Source organism: Hyla sarda, chromosome 5 (genome assembly GCF_029499605.1).
Source record: "Hyla sarda isolate aHylSar1 chromosome 5, aHylSar1.hap1, whole genome shotgun sequence".
In the NCBI taxonomy this organism is placed as follows: domain Eukaryota; kingdom Metazoa; phylum Chordata; class Amphibia; order Anura; family Hylidae; genus Hyla; species Hyla sarda.
Genome location: NC_079193.1, coordinates 338,743,301 through 338,768,008, shown reverse-complemented (window position 1 = coordinate 338,768,008; position 24,708 = coordinate 338,743,301). Strand labels below are relative to the sequence as shown.

The following is a 24,708-nucleotide window of genomic DNA, read 5'->3' as shown; positions in this document are numbered from 1 at the left end:
CCCATACGGAATATACATCTAGTACATTACTTACTAGATCATGAAGTCTCATCTAATCTGAATTTCTCTATCTAACCAGAGGAGCCGCAGTGGTGTCACACAGAGAGATCCTTGCGATGATATTTAAAGCTCGGTCACATCTGTCACTTGTGAGATTCATCAAGAAGTAATGTGCTGGGATTTAATAGCTGCCATATCATGATATCAGAGCCGCTCCACAAGATGCTTCCTGTCATTGCTCAGCATGACGGGCAACAAGGGGCCGCTTCTCCAAGCAAGAGGAGGATTTCAGTTCCATATGAATAGGAATGACTGGCATTTTCTAGGAATCATTAGTTACAGCTGAATATCCATGTGTCTTCTGGTTTCTCCCAAATATCTAGCAACCTTCTATTGGGTTTGTAAGGAATTCAGACTTAAAGGGGTACTCCTCCCCTAGACATTGCAGGGGTCCCGCTGCTGTAACCCACATGACCCCTGTGCAGCACCCGGTGTTTGTTCAGAACGTTGGGTGCCGGCGGCAGGGTCGTGATTTCACTGCCACATCCCTCGTGATGTTACACCACGCCCCCTCAATGAAAGTCTATAGGAGGGGGCATGGCGTGATGTCACTGGGGGGCGTGGCAGTGACGTCACAACCCCACTGCCTGCTCCAATGCGATCGGAAAACCAAACTTTCCGAATGCTGGGGCAGCGGAGTACCCCTTTATAAGGGTTCTCCGGTATTCACATGGTGCCACGTATTGATACCCTGCAATATACTGATTTTAAAGAGAACTTACCACTAGTATTCATTTTTAAACAATTACCATCTTTTCTAAAACACTTTTGTTTATGTATTTATTGTATGTTCTTCACATTTATAGGGGTAAGTATCTTATCCTGAAATGAGAACATCAGCTCCACAGATTTACTTTAAAGGGGTATTCCGCCCCTAGACATTTTACCCTTCATCCAAAGGATGGAGGATAAGATGTCGAATCGCGAGGGTCCCGCCGCTGTGATCCCCAGCGATCTCTCCTGCAGCACCCCCTGTCACCTGGTGCACAGATTGAACTTCACTACGTGCCTGATGACTCTCGATGCAGGAGCCAGAGGCTCATGACATCACGCCCCGCCCCATCCCCTTAATGCAAGTCTATGAGAGCCACGCCCCCTCCCATAGACTTGCATTGAGGGGGGGCATGATGTCACGAGGGGGTGCGGCCGTGACGTCACGAGCCTCCAGCCCCTGCATCCCCAGTCATCAGGCACGTAGCAAAGTTCATTCTGTGCACCAGATGACAGGGGGTGCTGCAGGAGAGACATCTGTTTGGATAGGGGATAAGATGTCTACAGACGGAGTACCCCTTTAAAAAACAAGGGCGTACGTACCATAGTGACAGACCATGTGCCTGCTATGGGGCCCTTGGAGGCCCTGTTCTTTTTGGTCCCATTTCTTTTTCTATTGGTAAAAAACTGTGCAGAATTCCCCTCTCCAGGGAACTGCATTGTTGGCAAATTAATGGAGGGATACATTGACCAATGGGTCATAGAGAACAAAGGGAAATAAACTGTTATGGGGGCAAAAACAGATGCCATAATAGGAGGGCCATATTTGCTTTGCACTGAGCTCGCCCTCACTCACCATGCATTCACTTCCTCCCCAAGGCTATGTACACACAGCAGAATGTAATGCAGAATTCCGCATTAATCTTCCACATGGGCATTCTTTCAATAGGAGTCCCATTGAATTCAATAGGATTCTGCTGCTCTGTTCATTCTGCACTGAAATTTTCCATGCGGACATTCCACTGTGTGAACATAGCCTAAGACTGCTGTGCTGGGTCTCTTCCTCCAATCACTGCAGGCTGCTCTGTAACCCCTTCCTCTTTGCTTTCATGCTGCCGTCTGATAGGACAGGAGTGAGCACAGGGGAGTGCTGGTCCACCCTCACTTCCTGGACTTTGTCCCAGCCTGCGCTTCAGCTTGGATATATATGATGCTGCAGATGGACAGGATTATGTTCTGGATGGTATGGGGACCCCTAGTGGTCTTTATTATAATGGTTTCTATAAAAGATGTTTTATTTTATGTAGTATATTAGATGTACATATAGCCCCTTCCAATCCCTGCGCAGCAATGTGCCTTGCCATACACTGTGCTGGGATGTGCTCCTTTTAAGGGAAGGAAACAACTTTTTTGCTCAAAATTACAAAACTTGCTGTCAGAGTTTTCCGATGTTAAAATTCATCCGTCGAAAGAATTAACTTGGTCATTCTTTCAGTGGAATACCACGCGGAATACATTGCACCAATTGAGTTGGCACCAGCCACCGTCGGAGTATACGTTCGGAATGTTTCCTACCGGAAAATCTGTAATGTAAAGCCAGCCTGAGGCCATGTTCACACAGCAGAATTTTCAGGTGGAATTCCGTGAAAATATTCCGCTCAGAAATTCAGCAGGAGAGGTTTGCTATGAGGATTTGCCCCTACACTGGACAGTTCCTGACACGGACAGAGGTGTCAGCAGAGAGCACTGTGGTCAGACTGGAAAGAACTACACAACTTCCTCTGTAGTATACAGCAGCTGATAAGTACTGGAAGGATTAAGATTTTTAAATAGAAGTAATTTACAAATCTGAATAACTTTCTGGCATTTCCCTCCGAAGTACCCCTTTAATCGGCATGTCTAGGGTTGCACAAGAAGTAAATATGGCCTTGAGGTATACGGGCTCTATATGACTTACTTATCTGGTTACTCTATGGTACTGTATGGCCACTGTACATAGTTATCTGGTCATGCAACAGAAAGAACGCAAAAATGTGCCTCCAGCTCCTCCAGGCAAAAGTGTAGCTTATAGTGGGTTAAAACATAGCCTTTAATCCAATTCAGTAAAAAATGAAAATAGTGCATAAAGTGAAGGTGAGATAAAAAGACAAAAAAAAAACTCTGACGCCTTTTGAGCTATGGCGCTAGCTGTTAGTCGTGGTCAAGCTCTATTTATTTGGTAAATGTATGCTCATCGATATATCATTTGCAACACTTTTAATCATTTATTCTGCGTGGTATTCCACCGAAAATATGACCATGTTCATTCTTTCGATGAAAGCTCCGCCACTGAAATTCTGTTTTGTGCAGTGTGCAGCAGAATCCCACTGAAAACAATAGGACTCTGCTGCAACAGAATTTCCGAGCTGAATTTTTTTTTTACGGGGAAATGCTGCCCATTGTCTATTACAAATAATAAAATGATACAAGATCTGAATATTTGGCCAAACTGAACTTGATGTATTTTTTAGTGATATCTACATTTCTGTGTGAAATCCGGAACCCGAACTATAACCCTTCAGAGCCTAGAACTAGACCCTAATACAGTATAAATAGTGTACATGTCTATGAAACCAGAACCACAGACAGAACCCTAAAGACAGAGGTCCACTACATAGTTTAAAGAGGTACTCACATTTTGTTCTGAATGCTTGGATTTAAAAGGGGGTACTCAGTATTTAAAGGGGTACTCCGCCCCTAGACATCTTATCCCCTATCCAAAGGATAAGGGATAAGATGTCTGATCGCGGGGGTCCCGCCGCTGGGACCCCTGCAATCTTTGTGCAGCACCTGTGTGACGTCACGGGGGGCATGGACGTGACATCATGACCCCCACCGCCCGCACCCAGCATTCTAAATGAATGGCAGGTGCTGCACAGAGATCACAGGGGTCCCAGCTGCGGGATCCCTCGATCAGACATCTTATCCCCTATCCTTTGGATAGGGGATAAGATGTCTAGGGGCGGAGTATCCCTTTAAATACTGACATCTCCAGGTGACACTTTATTAGAGATTGGGTCATGAACAAGAAGATTTTCCACCCAATTACTATAGAAGGTGCAATGTTTTCTTGACCTCAAACCTGCCAGAACTTGCTGTAATCCTATGTCACCTCCACGAGGCAGCACATGGGTCATTAACACAACATGGTCCTTAGATTTGGCGGCAAGCTGTGCAGAATAACAAGGGGAGGGGGGGAGGGGCTGCCAATGGGGTTCAGATTCGACTTTAGTGGCATTTAAAATGAATGCATATTTAACTAATCAAAGGGTTGTTTAAAAAAAAAAAAATCAGAAATTTTTATATCATATTTTAGTAGCAACAAGAGCCATTAACCCCTTAAGGACCAGAGTTTTTTTTCCGTTTTTGCACTTTCATTTTCTCCTCCTTGCCTTAAAAAAATCAACACTCTTTAAATTTTAAACCTAAAAATCCATATGATTATATTTTGCGCCACCAATTCTACTTTGTAATGACATCAGTAATTTTACCCAAAAATCTATGAAGAAACGGAAAAAAAAAATTTAGAGACAAAATTTAAGATTTAATTTAATTTCTACGCAGTAAATTCGGTAACAATGACACCTTCTCTTTATTCTGTAGGTCGATATGATTAAAATGATACCCTACTTATATAGGTTTGATTTTGTCGGACTTCTGGAAAAAATCATAACTACATGCAGGAAAAGTTATACGTTTCAAATTGTCATCTTCTGACCCCTATAACTTTTTTTTATTTTTCTGCGTATGGGTCGGTATGAGGGCTCATTTTTAGTGCCGTGATCTGAAGTTTTTAGCGGTACCATTTTTTATTGATTGGACTTTTTGATCGCTTTTCATTCATTTTTTTCATGGTATAAAAAGTGAACAACTATTTCGGACTCTGGAATTTGTTTGCGTGTACCCCATTGACCCTGCGGTTTAATTAATGATATATTTTTAAAATTCAGAAATTTTTGCACGTGGCGATACCACATATGTTTATTTTTATTTACACAGTTTTGTTTTTTTTTTTATGGGAAAAGGGGGGTGATTCAAACTTTTATGAGGGAAGGGGTTAAATGATCTTTATTAACTTTTTTTTTCCACTTTTTTTTGCAGTGTTATAGCTCCCATAGGGACCTATAACACTGCACACACTGATCTTTATCATTGATCAATGGTTTCTCATAGGAAACCATTGATTGATGATTCTGCCGCTTGACTGCTCATGCCTGGATCTCACCAGGAGGAAGGTAGGGGACCCTCCTCATGTCCTACAGCTGTTTGGGACGCTGCGATTTCACCGGGGCAGTCCCGAACAGCCTGCTGAGCTAGCCGGGGGTAGTATAGTTTCACTTTAGATGCGGCGATCAACTTTGAACGCCGCGTCTAAAGGGTTAATAGTGCACGGCACCACGATCAGTGCAGCGCGCTATTAGCCACGGGTCCCGGCTGTTGTTAGAGGCCAAGCCCGACCTGCTATGACGCCGTGGCCCCGCGTTATAGAAAGGGAGCGGACTCAGGGCGTACAGGTACGCCCTTGGTCCTCAACTGGTTAATAAACATGGTCACTGTAGATTCAACAAACTTTGCATACATTAATAGTGCAAGAAAATATAAGAAACTTTGACATGTGTACATTAGGAGGGGAACTATTTTTGCTCATTATATACCACATACAGTGGTCCCTCAAGTTACAATATTTATTGGTTCCAGGACGACCATTGTAAGTTGAGACCATAACAACATGGAGCCATAACACTAAATGCTCACAGTGATTTAAATACATGTAAAGTGACGGAAAACATATACTGTTACGCCGAGCGCTCCGGGTCCCCGTTCCTCCCCGGAGCGCTCGCCTCATCCTCGCTACTACAGCGCCCCGGTCAGATCCTCTGACCGGGTGCGCTGCGATACCGCCTCCAGCCGGGATGCGATTCGCGATGCGGGTGGCGCCCGCTCGCGATGCGCACCCCGGCTCCCGTACCTGACTCGCTCTCCGTCGGTCCTGTCCCGGCGCGCGCGGCCCCGCTCCCTAGGGCGCGCGCGCGCCGGGTCTCTGCGATTTAAAGGGCCACTGCGCCGCTGATTGGCGCAGTTGGTCTAATTAGTGTGTTCACCTGTGCACTCCATATATATACCTCACTTCCCCTGCACTCCCTTGCCGGATCTTGTTGCCCTTGTGCCTAGTGAAAGCGTTCCCTTGTGTGTTCCTAGCCTGTGTTCCAGACCTCCTGCCGTTGCCCCTGACTACGATCCTTGCTGCCTGCCCCGACCTTCTGCTACGTCCGACCTTGCTTCTGTCTACTCCCTTGTACCGCGCCTATCTTCAGCAGTCAGAGAGGTTGAGCCGTTGCTAGTGGATACGACCTGGTCACTACCGCCGCAGCAAGACCATCCCGCTTTGCGGCGGGCTCTGGTGAATACCAGTAGTGACTTAGAACCGATCCACTAGCACGGTCCACGCCAATCCCTCTCTGGCACAGAGGATCCACCTCCTGCCAGCCGGCATCGTGACAGTAGATCCGGCCATGGATTCCGCTGAGGTGCCGCTGTCAAGTCTTGCCGACATTTCCACGGTGATTGCCCAGCAGTCCCTAATGATCACCCAACGAAATCACCAGCTGGCATACTTGACCACCGTGACACAGCAACTGCAGTCACAGATACAGCAGCTGCTGCCGCAGATACAGCAACTTCAGTCACAGTCACAGCAGCTGCAACTGCAACAACCATCTCCTCCGCCGGCTCCTGCAACTCCTCCGCAGCGTCCGGTCGCTCCTAACCCCTGCTTGTCCCTGCCGGACAAATTTGATGGGGACTCTAGACTCTGCCGTGGTCTCCTTTCTGGAAAGGCCTTGTCTTGGGCCACACCGCTCTGGGACCGCAATGATCCTGCCACAGCCACAGTCCAGTCCTTCTTCGCTGAGGTCCGTAGTGTCTTCGAGGAGCCTGCCCGAGCTTCTTCTGCCGAGACTGCCCTGCTGAACCTGGCCCAGGGTATTTCTTCCGTTGGCGAGTACGCCATTCAATTCCGTACTCTTGCTTCCGAATTATCCTGGAATAATGAGGCCCTCTGCGCGACCTTTAAAAAAGGCCTATCCAGCAACATTAAAGATGTTCTGGCCGCACGAGAAACTCCTGCTAACCTACATGAACTCATTCATCTTGCCACTCGCATTGACATGCGTTTTTCCGAAAGGCGTCTGGAGCTCCGCCTGGATATGGACTTTGTTCGCACGAGGCGTTTTTTCTCCCCGGCTCCTCTCTCCTCTGGTCCTCTGCAATCCGTTCCTGTGCCTCCCGCCGTGGAGGCTATGCAAGTTGACCGGTCTCGCTTGACACCTCTAGAGAGGACACGACGCCGCATGGAGAATCTTTGCCTGTACTATGCCGGTACCGAACACTTCCTGAAGGATTGTCCTATCCGTCCTCCCCGCCTGGAAAGACGTACGCTGACTCCGCACAAAGGTGACACAGTTCTTGATGTCAACTCTGCTTCTCCACGCCTTACTGTGCCTGTGCGGATATCTGCCTCTACCTTCTCCTTCTCTACTATGGCCTTCTTGGATTCCGGATCTGCAGGAAATTTTATTTTGGCCTCTCTTATCAACAGGTTCAACATCCCTGTGACCAGTCTCGCCAGACCCCTCTACATCAATTGTGTTAACAATGAAAGATTGGACTGTGCCGTGCGTTACCGCACGGAACCCCTCCTAATGTGCATCGGACCTCATCACGAAAAAATTGAGTTTTTGGTCCTCAGGTTCTTTGGCCCCAAGAAGAAGGGGAGACCCAAGGGGGGGGGGTACTGTTACGCCGAGCGCTCCGGGTCCCCGTTCCTCCCCGGAGCGCTCGCCTCATCCTCGCTACTACAGCGCCCCGGTCAGATCCTCTGACCGGGTGCGCTGCGATACCGCCTCCAGCCGGGATGCGATTCGCGATGCGGGTGGCGCCCACTCGCGATGCGCACCCCGGCTCCCGTACCTGACTCGCTCTCCGTCGGTCCTGTCCCAGCGCGCGCGGCCCCGCTCCCCAGGGCGCGCGCGCGCCGGGTCTCTGCGATTTAAAGGGCCACTGCGCCGCTGATTGGCGCAGTTGGTCTAATTAGTGTGTTCACCTGTGCACTCCATATATATACCTCACTTCCCCTGCACTCCCTTGCCGGATCTTGTTGCCCTTGTGCCTAGTGAAAGCGTTCCCTTGTGTGTTCCTAGCCTGTGTTCCAGACCTCCTGCCGTTGCCCCTGACTACGATCCTTGCTGCCTGCCCCGACCTTCTGCTACGTCCGACCTTGCTTCTGTCTACTCCCTTGTACCGCGCCTATCTTCAGCAGTCAGAGAGGTTGAGCCGTTGCTAGTGGATACGACCTGGTCACTACCGCCGCAGCAAGACCATCCCGCTTTGCGGCGGGCTCTGGTGAATACCAGTAGTGACTTAGAACCGATCCACTAGCACGGTCCACGCCAATCCCTCTCTGGCACAGAGGATCCACCTCCTGCCAGCCGGCATCGTGACATATACTGTACTTCTATAACAAATTAATGACTACAATACAAAAGGATGCATGACTTACAGTGTGGGCACCACATATTCTATCATTTATGAGATTATATAATCTGATATTAAAATAGTAAACAATTAACCATATGATGTGGGAGAAGATGATGACGTTGTCTCGGTGTCGGAGCAATAAACTATAACTCTTTGATAATAGGCTTCACTTCGCATTGTTTTGCACTGTAATTTCTTACATGATACGCATTACAAGTTATTATATCTGCTTGTCTTGACAATAAAAGTGACATGGAAATTCTAGAACACCCACACAGACATGAGAAGTGTTTGAATCCAGGACTGTGTACACGAGATCATTTCCATGACTAATGGGGGTGATGTATTCATGACACAGAGCATCTTAGTAATAAATGTTTTTCTCAGCGCTGACAATTACAATATGTAATGTTATATTAAGATAGGGACGTGAGGACAACTCGCCTTCTTAAAGGGGTACTCAGCTGCTCAGTGTTCGGAACACACTGTTCCGAATGCTGGAGCCGGCGCCGGGAGCTCGTGATGTCAAAGCCCCGCCCCTCATGATGTCATGCCCTGCCCCCTCAATGCAAGTCCCGCCCCCTCCAGGCTCCAGCGTTCGGAATAGTTTGTTCCAAACACTGAGCAGCGGAGTACCCCTTTAAATAGACTTTCGCCATTTGGTCAACACAACATGCCTAAAAAGTGTAAAATACCTTTTCTTGTGTCACAAATAGTAATGAGAATAAAAAAGTTGACATCTGTTGGATGCAAAAGTATTCATCCCCTCAAGCCAAAAGTTGATTTTGAACTTGAACCATCTTTTGCTTCAATTACAGCTGCAAGTCTTTTGGGGGGGGGGGGGGGGGGGGATGTCTCTACCAGCTTTGCACATCTGGAGGTGAAAATGTTTGTCTTATCTTCTTGGTAAAAAAGCTGAAGCTGAGTCAGATATAATGGAGACGTCTGTAAACAGCAATTGTCAAGTCTTGCCATAGATTCTATATTGGATTAAGGTCTGGGCTTTGACTGGGCTATTTTAGAGCTTTAATATGAGTTGATCTAAACCATTCCATTTTAGCTCTGGTTGTATGTTTAGGATCAATGTTCTGTTGAAACATGAATATTTGTCCCAGTCTTAAATGGGCACTCTAATTAAAACTTATTCTTGCTATTGCACTCCTTTATGGTAAATAATAAATCTTTCTAATGTACTTTGTGTACAAAATTTGAAGTGTTCTATGTTTTATTTGTGTTTAAAAAAGCTGCCACTAGGTGTGTCCCTACTTGTCCAGTGCATACCCCCCCCCCCCCCTCATCTCTTGCACAGACTTCAGACTCCTGCTGGCCTGGCAGAAGTCCAAAATCAGGAAATGCTGAGGGGGGAGGGGGGTTTCAGTCCTATCCAATCATAGCTCATCTCACACACTGAACTGCTCTGGGCTGTGTGTAGCAGAGTGAGGGAGGAAGTTCTCCCCTGTATGGCTTCAGATGATGTCACACCTGCTGGGGAACGCCACTTCCCCATCTGTGAATCTGACTGAGCAGAAAATACAGAGCAATATCAAGGTAGAAAACTAAAAAAATAATAAACATAAAGGTTTATCATGATGGGGGCAGTGAACTGGGAGGATTATAACATTTAACAAGATCATGAGAGGTACTCATTAAGTCTTTTGCAGACAGCATCAGATTTCTGCAAGGAGTAAAGGGGGTGAATACATAAGTCTCAACACTTTTTAGATCTTGAAATATTTCGTAAATAATGTTGAAATCTATGTAATATTTTCCACCACATCCAAATGAGGGACTGTTTTGTGTTGATCCATTACATACAATTGCAATGAAATAAATTTGAATCTGTGGTTTGGTTATACATGACAAAATGTAGAAAAGTCCAAAGGGCTAATACTTATGCAAGGCACTATAAGGGCCCTACATATATATATATATATATATATATATATATATATATATATATATATAACACTCTACATTATCTGTCAGGTTTACTGTATAATAAATGTATTTACCATTTACATATATATGATGCAAATGCAGGCAATAGAGCGTGGCGGAGATTTCCGTGCACATGGCCCCAGGCTGTTGAAAGTAAGAGAAATTCACTGGGATGCTGCTTAGTCAAAGCTTTTATCCTGTCCTTATAGTGTTCATTGTAGTGTAAAGCAGTGGTCTCCAAACTGTGGACCCCCAGATGTTGCATAACTACAACTTCTAGCATGCCTGGACAACTGTTGGCTGTCTGGGCATGCTCAGAGTCGTAATATTGCAATTGAAACATTGCATCTAAACATGGATTAATAAAGCACTATTGCTTCCATTAATGCTGCTGAAAGCTTTTTTTTTTATTGGATCTATCTACTTACCTATCTAGCTACCTGGATACCTACTTGGCTACCTACCTATTTTCAAACTTAGTTACATGGCTACCTACCTACCTAGCTACCTACCTACTTTCATACTTTCAACGGCGCTGCTGGTTCAAGTAAGAAGTGGATCCAAGTCAGGAATATTGTAAAACACCGTAGTGGTTTATTAAAGTAAATGAAAATAATAAAACGTACAGAGATGACGTGTTTCGGGGGAGCCACCCCCTTACTCAGATCAGTCAGATCTGAGGAAGGGGGTGGCTCCCCCTAAACACGTCATCTCTGTATGTTTTATTATTTTTATTTTTTCTGCTCCATACATTGATTCTCATCAGGATTGGATTATCCCTTCTCCTGTGACCTGGGCTCTGCAGCTGGCTCTCCACTTCTTGGGAAACCCCTGTGTGGGTTGATATGCGAATTTCCTATTCGCTTCTGGTAAGCAGCCATTACTTAAGGGCATTCCCTGCCTAGTGACGCCTTCTGTCACATAACTACCGATTGTTATTGTGGTAATGCCCAAGGCGCCCCCCGTTGGTCTCTTTTGTTTATTTTCAGGTACTTTCATACTTAGCTACTTGGCTACCTACCTAGTTAGTTACCTAACTGCTTGACTACCTTCCTAACTAACTATTTACCTACCTAGCTACTTGGTTACCTACCTACCTACCTACTTACCTACCTGGATACCTAGCATACATTTCTGGCTACCTACCTACAGATGTATTTACTTGAGGGGACACTGCTGTTTACTGCCTGTACTACCTTAAATTTTTTCTCTAGCAGCTGAGAGAACAAGACAGAACACATGAATTTGGGGGAAGGGCTCAGCAAGTGCTATGCATAAGAGAAAACCTGGACTGTGTGCATGCAATTTGCATGCCAGTCTGTCTCCTTCATAGAGTCCACACTGTGTCTTATAGGTTAATGGATGCATTCTCTCTTATCTCTGACAACCCATAAAGTTCTGAGAGCTCTCATTATGAAGCTTGTCATCAGCAGCAGTTTACTTTAGCTTGCCATCATATTTAGCATAAGTTCACAGCTTAGACCAGGGCTGCTTTTGTGATGCAACCCCTTCCTTGCTGTAATCCCCTCTCCTCAATCTCTTTAGCTTGCCATCATCATTATCATCATCAGTGGCTGCAGTTCACTGCCTAGACCAGGGCTACATTGATGATATAACTATTTATTGTTGTCACACTGTTGCTGTTTTCTGTTCTGCTCATGAAGCATGCTGCAAAGCCAGTGAATCAATAACCGCTTTCTTCCCCTACATGCCATCTATAGCGCTGTACTGTAAATAATCCCTCCGGTAAAGTTCTATTAATTCATTCATTCCAGTGCACTGTCTCTGGCACTATAGCAAAGAGGAATAGGTGCAGTTGCCAGAAAAGTAACGGAAAGAAAGTACAGGTGTGAAAACTGCCCCTTAAACAGAGAACATGAATGACAGCTGTTCACGAAGGAAGGGACTCTTAGGGGCTCAAGAAAAGCAGTACGAGCACTAAAATCACCTTATAAATCTGACAAACCATGTCGGTTTTAAAATCATGTTTAAAAATATTATGTAGAATTTAATCATTATTTTATCCAGTATAGCAGACAAAGGCTTCTCGGTAAATTTATATCCAGCAGTTAATCTGTATCAAACATCAACTAGGATTTTTAAAATATTTCAAAACCAAAAATCTTTGTAGAACTGATGATAGCTCTGCAGCCAACAATGAAGAATATTTTTAGCAACTTAGTACTTTCCAATAGTAAGGTATAAGATATAATACGTGATTTAACCATACCTCTAAGATAAGGGTTTTGAAACAACATTTATTCCAGTAGCAAAAAGATTTAACAGTGTGATAGCAGAATTGTATGTTTAGTGTTTAACTCCTTAAGGACCCAGCCAATTTTCACTGTAGGACCCGGCCATTTTTTGCACACCTGACCACTGTCACTTTAAGCATTAATAACTCTGGGATGCTTTTACCTTTCATTCTGATTCCGAGATAGTTTTTTCATGAAATATTCTACTTTATGTTAGTGGTAAAACTTTGTCGATACTTGCATCATTTCTTGGTGAAAAATTCCCAAATTTGATGAAAAAATTGAAAATGTTGCATTTTTTAAACTTTGAAGCTCTCTGCTTATAAGGAAAATGAATATTCCAAATAAATTATATATTGATTCACATATACAACATGTCTACTTTATGATTGCATCATAACGTTGACATGTTTTTACTTTTGGAAGAGATCAGAGGGCTTCAAAGTTCAGCAGCCATTTTCCAATTTTTCTCAAAATTTTCAAAATCTAAATTTTTCAGGGACCAGTTCTGTTTTGATGTGGATTTGAAGGGGTTTCATATTAGAAATGCCCCGCAAATTACCCCATTATAAAAACTGCACCCCCAAAGTATTCAAAATGACATTCAAAAGGTTTGTTAACCCTTTAGGTGTTTCACAGGAATAGCAGCAAATTGAAGGAGAAAATTCAAAATCTTAATTTTTTACACTGGCATGTTCTTGTAGACCCAGTTTTTGAATTTTTACAAGGGGTAAAAGGAGAGAAATCTTCCTAAAATGTGTACCCAATTTCTCTCGAGTAAGGAAATACCTCATAAGTGTATGTCAAGTGTACGGCGGGCGCAGTAGAGGGCACAGAAGGGAAGGAGCGACAATGGGATTTTGGAGAGTGAGTTTTTCTGAAATGGTTTTTGTGGGGCATGTCACATTGAGGAAGCCCCTATGGTGCCAGAACAGCAAAAAAAAAATACATGGCATACTATTTTGGAAACTACACCCCTCAAGGAACGTAACAAGGGGTCCAGTGAACCTTAACACCCCACAGGTGCTTCACAACTTTTTGTTAAAGTTGGATGTGAAAATGATTTTTTTTTCCACTAAAATGCAAGTTTTCCCCCAAATTTTTAATTTTTACAAGGGATAATAGTACAAAATGCCCCCCAAAATTTGTAACCCCATCTCTTCTGAGTATGGAAATACCCCAAGTGTGGACATCAAGTGTTCTGCTGGCGCACTACAATGCTCAGAAGAGAAGGAGTCACATTTGGCTTTTGAAAAGCGAATTTTGCTGAAATGGTTGTTGGAGCGCATGTCACATTTAGGAAGCCCCTATAGTGCCAGAACAGCCAAAAAAAAAACACATGGCATACTATTTTAGAAACTACACCCCTCAAGGAACACAACAAGGGGTACAGTGAGCCTTAAAACCTCACAGGTGTTTGACGACTTTTTGCTAAAGTCGGATGTGTAAATGAAAAAAAAATATTTTCATTAAAATGCTGGTTTTCCCCCACATTTTATATTTTTACAAGGGGTAATAGGAGAAAATGACCCCCAAAATTTGTAACCCCATTTCTTCTGAGTATGGAAATACCCAATATGTGGATATCAAGTGCTCTGCTGGCGCACTACAATGCTCAGATAAGAAGGAGCACCATTGAGCTTTTGAAGATAGAATTTAATTGGAGTAGAAGTCGGGGGCCATGTGCGTTTACAAAGCCCCCCGTGGTGCCAGAACAGTGGACCCCCACGTGACCCCATTTTGGAAACTACAGCCCTCACAGAATTTAATAAGGGGTGCAGTGAGTATTTACAACCCACTGGCATTTGACAGATCTTTGGAACAGTGGGCTGTGCAAACAAAAAAATTACATTTTTCATTTTCACGGATCACTGTTCCAAAAATCTGTCAGACACCTGTGGGGCATAAATGCTCACTGTACCCCTTATTACATTACGTGAGGGGTGTAGTTTCCAAAATTGGGTCATATGTGGGGGGTTCCATTGTTCTGGCTCTATGGGGGCTTTGTAAACACACGTGGCCTTCAATTCCGGACAAATTTTATCTTCAAAATCCCAATGGATCTCTTCTGAGCATTGTAGTGTGCCAGCAGAGCACTTTACATCAACATATGGGGTTACAAATTTTGGGGGGCTTTTTTCCTAATTTTCCTTGTGAAAATGAAAAATTTTGGGTAACACCAGCATTTTAGTGAATTTATTATTATTATTTTTTTCATTTTTCCATCCAACCTGTGGGGTGTTAAGGCTCACTATACCCCTTGTTAAATTCCATGAGGGGTTTAGTTTCCAAAATGGGGTCACGTGTGGGTATTTCTTTTTTTGCGTTTATGGCAGAACCACTGTAAAATCAGCCACCCCTGTGCAAATCACCAATTTAGGCTTCAAATGTACATAGTGCTCTCTTACTCCTGAGCCTTGTTATGCGCCCACAGAGCATTTTACGCCCACATATGGGGTATTTCCGTAGTCAGGAGAAATTGCGTTACAAAATTTGGGGGTCTTTTTTTCCTTTTAACACTTGTGAAAATAAAAAGACAACACCAGCATGTTAGTGTACAATTAATTTTTTTATTTTTTTACACTGACAGGCTGGTGTAGCCCCCAACTTTTCCTTTTCATAAGGGGTAAAAGGAGAAAAAGCCCCCCAAAATTTGTAACGCAATTTCTCCCGAGTATGGAGATACCCCATATGTGGCCCTAAACTGTTTCCTTGAAATACTACAGGGCTCTGAAGTGAGAGAGCGCCATGCGCATTTGAGGACTAAATTAGGGATTGCATAGGGGTGGACATAGGGGTATTCTACGCCAGTGATTCCCAAACAGGGTGTCTCCAGCTGTTGCTAAACTCCCAACATGTCTGGACAGTCAGTGGCTGTCCAGAAATGCTGGGAGTTGTTGTTTTGCAACAGCTGGAGGCTCCGTTTTGGAAACACTGCTGTACAATACGTTTTTCATTTTTATTGGGGGGGGGACAGTGTAAGGGGGTGTAGATGTAGTGTTTTACCCTTTATTATGTGTTAGTGTAGTGTAGTGTTTTTAGGGTACATTCACACGGGCGCAGGTTTACAGTGAGCTTCCCGCTAGAAATTTGCGCTGTGGCCAAAAAATTGCCGCAGCTCATATTTGAAGCAGGAAACTTACTGTAAATCTGTCCGTGTGAATGTACCCTATACGTTCACATGGGGGGGGGGGGGCAAACCTCCAGCTGTTTCAAAACTACAACTCCCAGCATGTACTGGCAGACCGTGCATGCTGGGAGTTGTAGTTTGGCAACAGCTGGAGGCACACTGGTTGGAAAACCTTCAGTTAGGTTCTGTTACCTAACTCAGTATTTTCCAAGCAGTGTGCCTATAGCTGTTGCAAAACTACAATCCCAGCATGTACTGATCGCCGAAGGGCATGCTGGGAGATCTAGTTATGCAACAGCTAGAGGTATGCAACTACTTTTCCCAGCTGTTTCGGCATGCTGGGTTTTGCAACATCTGGAGGGCTACAGATAGAGACCACTGTATTGTGATCTCCACACTGTGGACCTCCAGATGTGGCAAAACTACAAATCCCAGCATGCACAGACAGCAAACTGCTGTGTGGGCATGCTAGGAGTTGTAGTTTTGCAAGATCTAGAGTGCTACAGTAAAGAGATCACTGTGCAGTGGTCTCTAAACTCTAGACCTCCAGCTGTTGCAAAACTGCAAATCCCAGCATGCCCAGCAGCTGTCTGGGCATGCTGGGAGCTGTAGTTTTGCAACATCTGGAGGGCTACAGTCTCAGACTGTAGCCCTCTAGATGTTGCTAGGCAACTTACCGGCTTCCGTCGGATCCAGGGAGCCGTCCTCTTCTGCCGCACGACTTGGCCGCCCGCGCCGATCACCGCCGCCCATCCCGTCCTGCAGCTTCCACCGACGGGTAAGTGGATCTTCGGCGTTCGGTCCCCGTCGTTTCCCCATTCTGCCCCGCCTATTGTGGGTGGGCAGAACAGGGAAAATGAAAGTAAACCCCCCCCGCCCCTGATCTGCTATTGGTGGTCGCGTCTAGACCACCAATAGCAGGGATAGGAGGGGTGGCACCCCTGCCACCTCACTCCTATCACTACAGGGGGATCGTGGGTGTCTTAGACAACCGCGATCCCCCTTATATTCAGGGTCACCGGGTCACCATAGACCCGTATGACCCGGAATCGGCGCAAATCGCAAGTGTGAATTCACTGAATTGCGCCGTGAATTTGCGCCGACCGGACTTGGGTGACTGCTGATATCGATCAGCAAGCACCCCGTGCAAATGCCCAGGGAGGTCATCATGTCGGCGATCAGCGCAAATTCACGGCGCAATTCAGTGAATTCACACTTGCGATTTGCGCCGATTCCGGGTCATACGGGTCTATGGTGACCCGGTGACCCGGAATATAAGGGGGATCGCGGTACAGGTACGCCCTGGGTCCTTAAGACCCAGGTACAGAAGGCCTATCCATACGCCCTAGGTCCTGTACGGGTTAAAGAAACACTCCCGGCAAATCTGATGTAACGTGTCATTGTTTTATAATGCAAGAACTGAAATACTCTGTGCTGCCATAATAAAATTAACAGAAGCAAAAAAAATGTATAAATAACATTCTGAATATCATAAAAATCAGAGGACAATTTTACATTTTATTTTACAGCTACCAATTCCATATTCCAAGTAGTAACCACTTAAAGGGGTACAATTTTTTTTAAATCAACTGGTGCCAAAAAGTTAAACAGATTTGTAAATTACCTCTATTTAAAAATCTTAATCCTTCCAGTACTTATGAGATGCTGTATGCTACAGAGGAAGTTCTTTTGTTTTTGAATTTCTTTTCTGTATGACCAAAGTGCTCTCTGCTGACACCTCTGTCCATGTCAGGAACTGTCCAGAGCAGGAGCAAATCCCCATAGGAAACCTCTCCTGCTCTGGACAGTTCCTGTCATGGACAGAGGTGTCAGCAGAGAGCACTGTGGTCATACAGAATAAATCAACTCAACTTCCTCTGGAGCATACAGCAGCTGATAAGTACTGGAAGGATTAAGACTTTCAAATAGAAGTAATTTACAAATCTGTTTAACTTTCTGGCACCGGTTGAATTTTTTTTTTTTTCCCCCACCGGAGTACCCCTTTAACTCTGGCACCAACTTCATACATCATATAGGTTTTAGGTGATTTGACACAATACCAACATCCTGCAACAATATGCAACCAGCAATGACTAAACAAACTCAGATCTGGACTAGAGATCATGAAGATCTTTAGTTGTTTTAAGCCAGTGGTCTCAAACTGTGGCCCTCCAGATGTGTTAAACCAATCCTGCTTGACCTGTGGCTTTTCTATTCCACACCTTCCTGCATGATGGGAGTGGTAGTTGTGCAACAGCTGGAGAGTCAATGCTCGGACACCACTGTTCTATAGTCTATACAATAAATATGTTAATAATTTTGAAAGTAATAAAAAAAATCCATAAACCATAAAAATGGATGAAATGAAGAAAGAAAATTATTAGCTGATGTTCCTATGGTCTTGATTTCCAATGATTTACACGTTTCAGCCGTCTCTCACGGCCTTTGTCATGCAGTGATTTGTACAAAGTGCACGGTATATATATATCATACAGGTGGTGACTAATTAGTGTTACAATTGAAATCAATAAACAGACATAATGGTGACAAAAACATAGGATCGCATGTCACAGACCAAAATCAAACATAATATCACACTCGGAGGTCTGGGCGATGCCCAGACCTCCGAGTGTGATATTATGTTTGATTTTGCTCTGTGACATGCGATCCTATGTTTTTGTCACCATTATGTCTGTTTATTGATTTCCATTGTAACACTAATTAGTCATGTGGTGTCCCGGTACTGTATTGCATACCATACCTAGTGTAGAGGTCCCCAAAGTCAGAGTAACTACGTTCAGGTAGGGTTCCTATGGTGGGACAGCCCCTAGTCACCTCTCCTCAAGTCTATCTTTAATAATAATATATATGTATATGTTTAATAATTATATATATTTTATAGTAATGTATAGTACTTACCTTGTTCAGCGCCGTAGGACCTTCGGTCATGTGACCATGCTAATAACCTCTATGGTATGTTGGAGGACCTTAGGAGGTCCTTAGGTCACGTGTCACCCACAAATCTCTGTAAAGGTGATTGACATCCGTTTGGACCAATTAGCGTTAGTCCAGCCCCTGCCCATATAAGGGAGCTGCGTCCAATGATCGCTCTCTTGGGTTGCTGCTCTCGTGGATGCCGGACTAACAGGACGGTGCTATGCAACTTTCAAAGACACGCTAGGCCTCAAAAACCTCCCGGCCTCAGCGGAACCAAAACCGCAAGTTCAGATCTAAATCCCCGCTACTGCTAGCGTGACTACTGGACCGCAACTAACCCCTAAATCCAGTGGAACAAGGCACAGTACTAAAAGACTCCAAATGCTAAAGTCCCAACCTTTGTCAATCTCCAAGAAAAGCTGTTGTTTAGAGACCGTTATGTTATTGAAGCTTGCAGAAAACCTTCAGTAAAAGTTAATACTGTTTCAGAAAACTCTCTGGTTGTGGACAATCTATTCTTATTATCTACCTCTCTATTGCTCATGGGAAGGGTGGCGGTAGGAAAAGCTTTATTGAGGAGCCCTCACCCTGGTGTCACGAATAGCAAGAGTTAACAAGCAACCTTTAATAACCACACAACTACACTCCCCATACCCTACATCACCCAGGCTATCACAGTCACCACCTGTATGATATATATACCGTGCACTTTGTACAAACCACTGCTTGACAAAGGCCGTCAGAGATGGCTGAAACGTCGCATCTGTGATGTCTGGTGAATAAAGCCACATTGCTTCACATGCTGCTGATTTCATTACGGATTTATTGGACCCTGACCAGGTAGCTCCAGCGTGCACCACCTTCACAACCACAGTGCTGCCCATTTTTCTGATACTATCTGTCTAGCTATCTATCTATCTAAAGAATAAATTGGCCAGCACTATTGATCCAAACTATTGTAAAAACCTGGCTTGCAGGTGCAGGCTGCTGGGCTAAATATACAGCCACAGGAGAATACAGCAGCACATTGCTAGCACAAAGATATAGATGAAACATGAGTATACAGATAAAACATGAGTATATAGATAGAACATGAAAAGCTATACAGCTGTAATGCAATAAATGAAGATATGAAACTATGAAATTATGAGGTACTTCATATGAGGTGTAGGGTCCGTCCCAGGATGAGGTCCCCTTACCGTGGTGGGACGGTCCACGCTATTTGGCGCCAAATTTGCAAGCTAAGTACCTCATAATTTCATAGTTTCATATCTTCATTTATTGCATTACAGCTGTATAGCTTTTCATGTTCTATCTATATACTCATGTTTTATCTGTATACTCATGTTTCATCTATATCTTTGTGCTGGCAGTGTGCTGCTGTATTCTCCTGTTGCTGTATATTTAGCCCAGCAGCCTGCACCTGCAAGCCAGGTTTTTACAATAGTTTGGATCAATAGTGCTGGCCAACTTATTCTTTGGTTGTATTACACATACAGGGGAGTGGCTACCTCCATGTTGGCTCCTGCACCCCACCCACCTCTATTAGGTGTATATAAGGTACCTTGGATGTTTCAGACCTTGCATGCCTGCTGTACTGTTCACACAGAGGCATATTCACAGTATAGGGTCCGTCCCAGAATGAGGTCACCTTACCATGGTGGGACGGTCCACGCTATTTGGCGCCAAATTTGCAAGCTAAGTACGTTGGAGTGGTGCTATCCCAGTCTCTGCCAGTGCACAGCACTTTGGTTTATACGCTGCTATTAGGTCTGTATCCCTTTATGCTGCATCCACAGGCAGCTGTTATATGCACATAGCACTTTTTCTAAATGTTTACACTGTTTAGCTCTATATATGAGCTACCTTTGTTATGTGCAATATCCTTTAATGTGCAATAGCTACATATATGTACTTTAGATGGGCTTATGCCATCTGTTTATACGCATATACCTTTTATATTTGAATTGGGATATATTCCATTATTTATGTACCTTGATCTCTTTCTGTGCAGAGCCGGTGATATCACCATCTATTGTTGTATTCCTCTTTCTTGCATATACATGTTTTTTATTTATGCATATCTTCTACGAAAATAATAAAATTTGTGCATATTTGGCACATACGTTTTTTTTAAATGACTCCATTGTGCTCTCTTTGGTTTTTGAAATATTAGTTTGGAGTTTATATTTTACGGCCTGCACTGGATATTGGGGTGTCACTAGACAGTAGATAAAATTCAGTGTAACATCCTCCCAATACTGTGTCTATTGTTTTGTATGAGTCCGAAATCAGTACATAGGCTTGATAGTGAGACCCCTAGTGGTTACTTTTTTAATAGTAAAAAAAAACAAAAACAATAAAGGATGCAAATTTTGTTATACAAACCAATTAGAAAGATATTCATTAGGCTTGATCAACACTATATCAAAAGTTTTTTTGATGATAGGTACCCTTTAATTGTTTTTAATCCCCTGCACAGATGTCCTGAGTGAGAATCAGAACCTTATTAAGGTGTTTGGGATAGTAAGCCGAATATGGCCGTAATTTAAGCACCGTATTAATACACCTGTGTTTCCCATGTATATGATGATGTATGTATACACTTTTTTCATGATTTATTTGTGTGACTCTATCTGGTACAATAGAAATCCAGAAAAGCATAGGAGACTTGGTTAAGGACCCCAACTTCAATAAAAAGAGAAAAGACCGCAGCACACAGAAAATCTTCAGTGCAAAAAACTGTTGTTTACTCCATCTTCAGCAAGAAATACAAAAAGGTGGAACGTTTCGGTAGTCTCACACCACCATCTTCAGGCCTGGAGATGGTGGTGTGAGACTATAGAAATGTTGCACCTTTTGTATTTCTTGCTGAAGATGAAATAAACACAATTTTTTTGCACTGAAGATTTTCTGTGTGCTGCGGTCTTTTCTCCTTTTATTTATCTATCTGTTTATCATCTGTTTGAAGAGGTTATCCCAAGGGTCCCCCTATCTCAAATGGTTAAGGATGAAAGGGAAAACAGATGACCATCTATCTCGAGTCCCTAACGCTTCTAAATTCTTAATTCTAAAATTAAACAGGAGCCTCAGATATAACATAACACACTTAACCCCTCTTATCGCAGAATTTTACAAAGCACAGTCTATATATATATATCTATGGTATACAGCAATTCAGCAACAAAATAGCATACAAGTGGTTCATGCTAGGGTGGGTTCACGCCCAATTGTGTCTTCCATGTCACATATATACATTGGCATCCTGCAAAAATAAGATGACGAGGTATATGACTATGGACAGGCACAGGCACCATGGCCCAAACATACTCAGCTAGTGACTATTTTTGGGTTATCTGCCAAACATATACATGTTTTCACTTGAACTAAAAATTGCAGCAGGCCATGTAGTCACCAGCTGACTACGTTCAGGCCACTGAGGTCAATGACCCTGTGCTAGCTCGTATAGGTAGGAATATCCTTTTTACAGCTTGCCAATGTATCTGTGTATGTAGTCACTTAGCTTATGTTTGCTTAGTAACCCTTTGGTCAATATTTAGCAAATCTCATGTAAACAATGGATAGGCAATGAGAAAGGATAAAGTGATGTTTTTCAGGGGCTTCATAAGAGTATATTAACAAAAATACAGTATAAACTCTCCAAAAGACCCCGTGTTAGAGAAGACCACCTCCTTATCCAGTCCAGATTTTGTGCCATGGATTTGTTCACCATACATTGTGCATAGTAGGCACTTTCTTTGAGGAGACCTCTCCACTTTCTAAAAAAATGTTGGTTACTCTGCACATAGGAAAAGGTTATGTATTTGGGAGGGGGGGTTACTGCCACAGACTGTGGGAGATTATTGTCAACAGGTTCTTGGAAAAGACAATAACCGAACCCTATAGTCAATTTATTAGTAGTAAAAATAGTCCAAACTCCATAGTGGCTCCCTTGTATGTATAAATTCTGGGATAGATACTTCTATAGCTGCTGTGACCTGTAGGGAAAAATCTAATTCCCCCTTTGGTTGAATCCACACGGCACATGGGTCAGATTTGCTACGAGTCTTAGATTTGTGAGTGTTTTCACCAGGTTCTATGCACAGGCGTTAGATCTATTGTAAATCTGCAAAAAAAAAAAAAAAAACTGCATGTATTGCATGCGGCTTTACTTGTGTATTTGGACAAATCTGCATGAAAACATTCCGATGCTCCTGGAATCACCCTAAAGGGGTGTATGCAGTCCGAGTGCCTAGGGCAGCTAAAGCTGTAAGTATAGACCTGGTTCTAACACTTTAGTAGTCTATACATACAAAGAGACCTGATAACACAACACTACACTAGCGTCCTGCTCCTGGAGAAGTTTTCCATAGATGGGACAATAAGTTGGAATGACATGGATGTACAGCAGCAGTAGAACATCAGGTTGGTGGAGAAGATGAGGATGATGATGGTGGTGATGGGGTGACAGCGTGAATAGGCTCACCATGGTGAATCGATCCTCTCTTGTCCCTCACACCGGTCTCTGTTGAACTATGGTCATCCTGGCATGAATGTCCCAGTGCTGCTGCTGGTGGGATCTCAGTATCTGTGCTGGTCAGCCAGGTGGATTCAGTCTCCCTTGTCCAGCTCTCATAATACCTAGGTTCAATGGCATCAGCTCTACTTCCTCCACAGCCCATAGTCTCCTTAATCCAGCTGGATAGGAAGATGTATCTCGGTCTTCGAATACTGGAAATAAGCTGCAGATCGGTATCCTTTATAGCAGAGTAGGTAGACCCCAGAGAAGCCCAGGACTCCTCAGATCTCTGTCCACCTCCTGTGTGCAGACACAAGGCAGTGACTCTCTATGAGACACATGTTATCTGTTTGTAATACGACAATACTGAAGTGCAATAGAGGCTCCTACAGCGACAAAGTAGCCTCATTGCTTCCTGCAGTCCATTGTGACGCTTTTTGTGTCTGCATTGAATAGACTCTCCTGTATCCTATTCCTCCTGTTCTTTGGTTTGTATCTTCTCAGTGGGCTCAGTGCCTGCTCTTTGCCCTCCCCAGTGGTCCCAATAGCCCACCCCTCCTTAGTGTAGGAGAATGAAGACTGCTGACGTCTGTAGCTTTGGCTCTCAGCTCCTAGTAATGCAGGAGGATGTGATGCCTCCAGTGTTGGCTGCAGCCTGTGGATGTGAGGAGGATGCAGGAGCTCTTTGTGCTGGTGTCACCAACATAACGTGAGGAAGGTGGAGTTTTACGGATTGTAGCTTTTCCCAGTGAAATGTAGCAGAGCTTCGCCCCTGTGTGATGTCATTACACACTCATTGCAGCTACTACACGTGTGCAGGAGACACCTCTCCCCCTGCAGAGACCTCGCACCTCTGCTGCCTCCTCCATTGTGCTGCCTTATCGATTCAGGGCACTGATGGGTAATCCCTGGTGTAAAGCGTTCACAGACATCACATCAGTATCATCACAACATGTACACGTTACATATTATGGACATGACTGCCTATCTGGAATATAAATGCACCATATTATAAATATATGTACGTCACCTGTAGGAGATGCTTGTCATACGTTCCCTTTATTAAAGTTTAGCATGCAGAACATGTATAATGCATAAACCTCCAGTTACCTACCTTAGGCTGGGTTCACACCATGTTTTTTAAGAACGTTTCCCATTTACGTTTTCGTTATTGAAAACGTATGGCACCGTATTGAAAACCATATACATAGACAAATAATGGAAAACCGTATGCATCCAGTTGCGTATGGTTTGCTTGCAATACGTTTTTTTTTTACCGTACGCAAAACCGTGGTTGACCATGGTTTTGTCTCCGGTTTAAAAACCGTACTGCAACCGCATAACATGGACATCAATGGGAAACCCACATGTATATGTGGTGTCCTGGCACCGTATTTCATACTGTGCCTTGGTGGGGGGGTCCCCAAAGTCAGAGTCCCTAGGACTGTGGGGGTCCGCTTCCCTAGTTAGCCCCTAGTCACCCCTTAGTAAGTTAATATTTATAAAAATTATCATTGTAAATATGTATATTGCATTACTCACTTGTTTGGCATCGCAGGGCCTTAGGCCATGTGACCCGTTAC

General features: G+C 43.9%; 1 protein-coding gene across 1 annotated transcript in view; it reads right to left on the bottom strand.

Annotated features, from left to right (window-relative positions):
* Positions 1–23,866, bottom strand: part of BAALC (BAALC binder of MAP3K1 and KLF4) — an 87,655-nt gene extending 63,789 nt beyond the window's left edge. Inside the window, exon 1 of the mRNA XM_056522539.1 lies at positions 23,093–23,866. Coding sequence (XP_056378514.1) covers positions 23,093–23,288 — 196 coding nt within the window. The 5' untranslated portion in view covers positions 23,289–23,866. The remainder of the gene's footprint in view (positions 1–23,092) is intronic.
* Between the last annotated feature and the right edge of the window lie 842 nt (positions 23,867–24,708).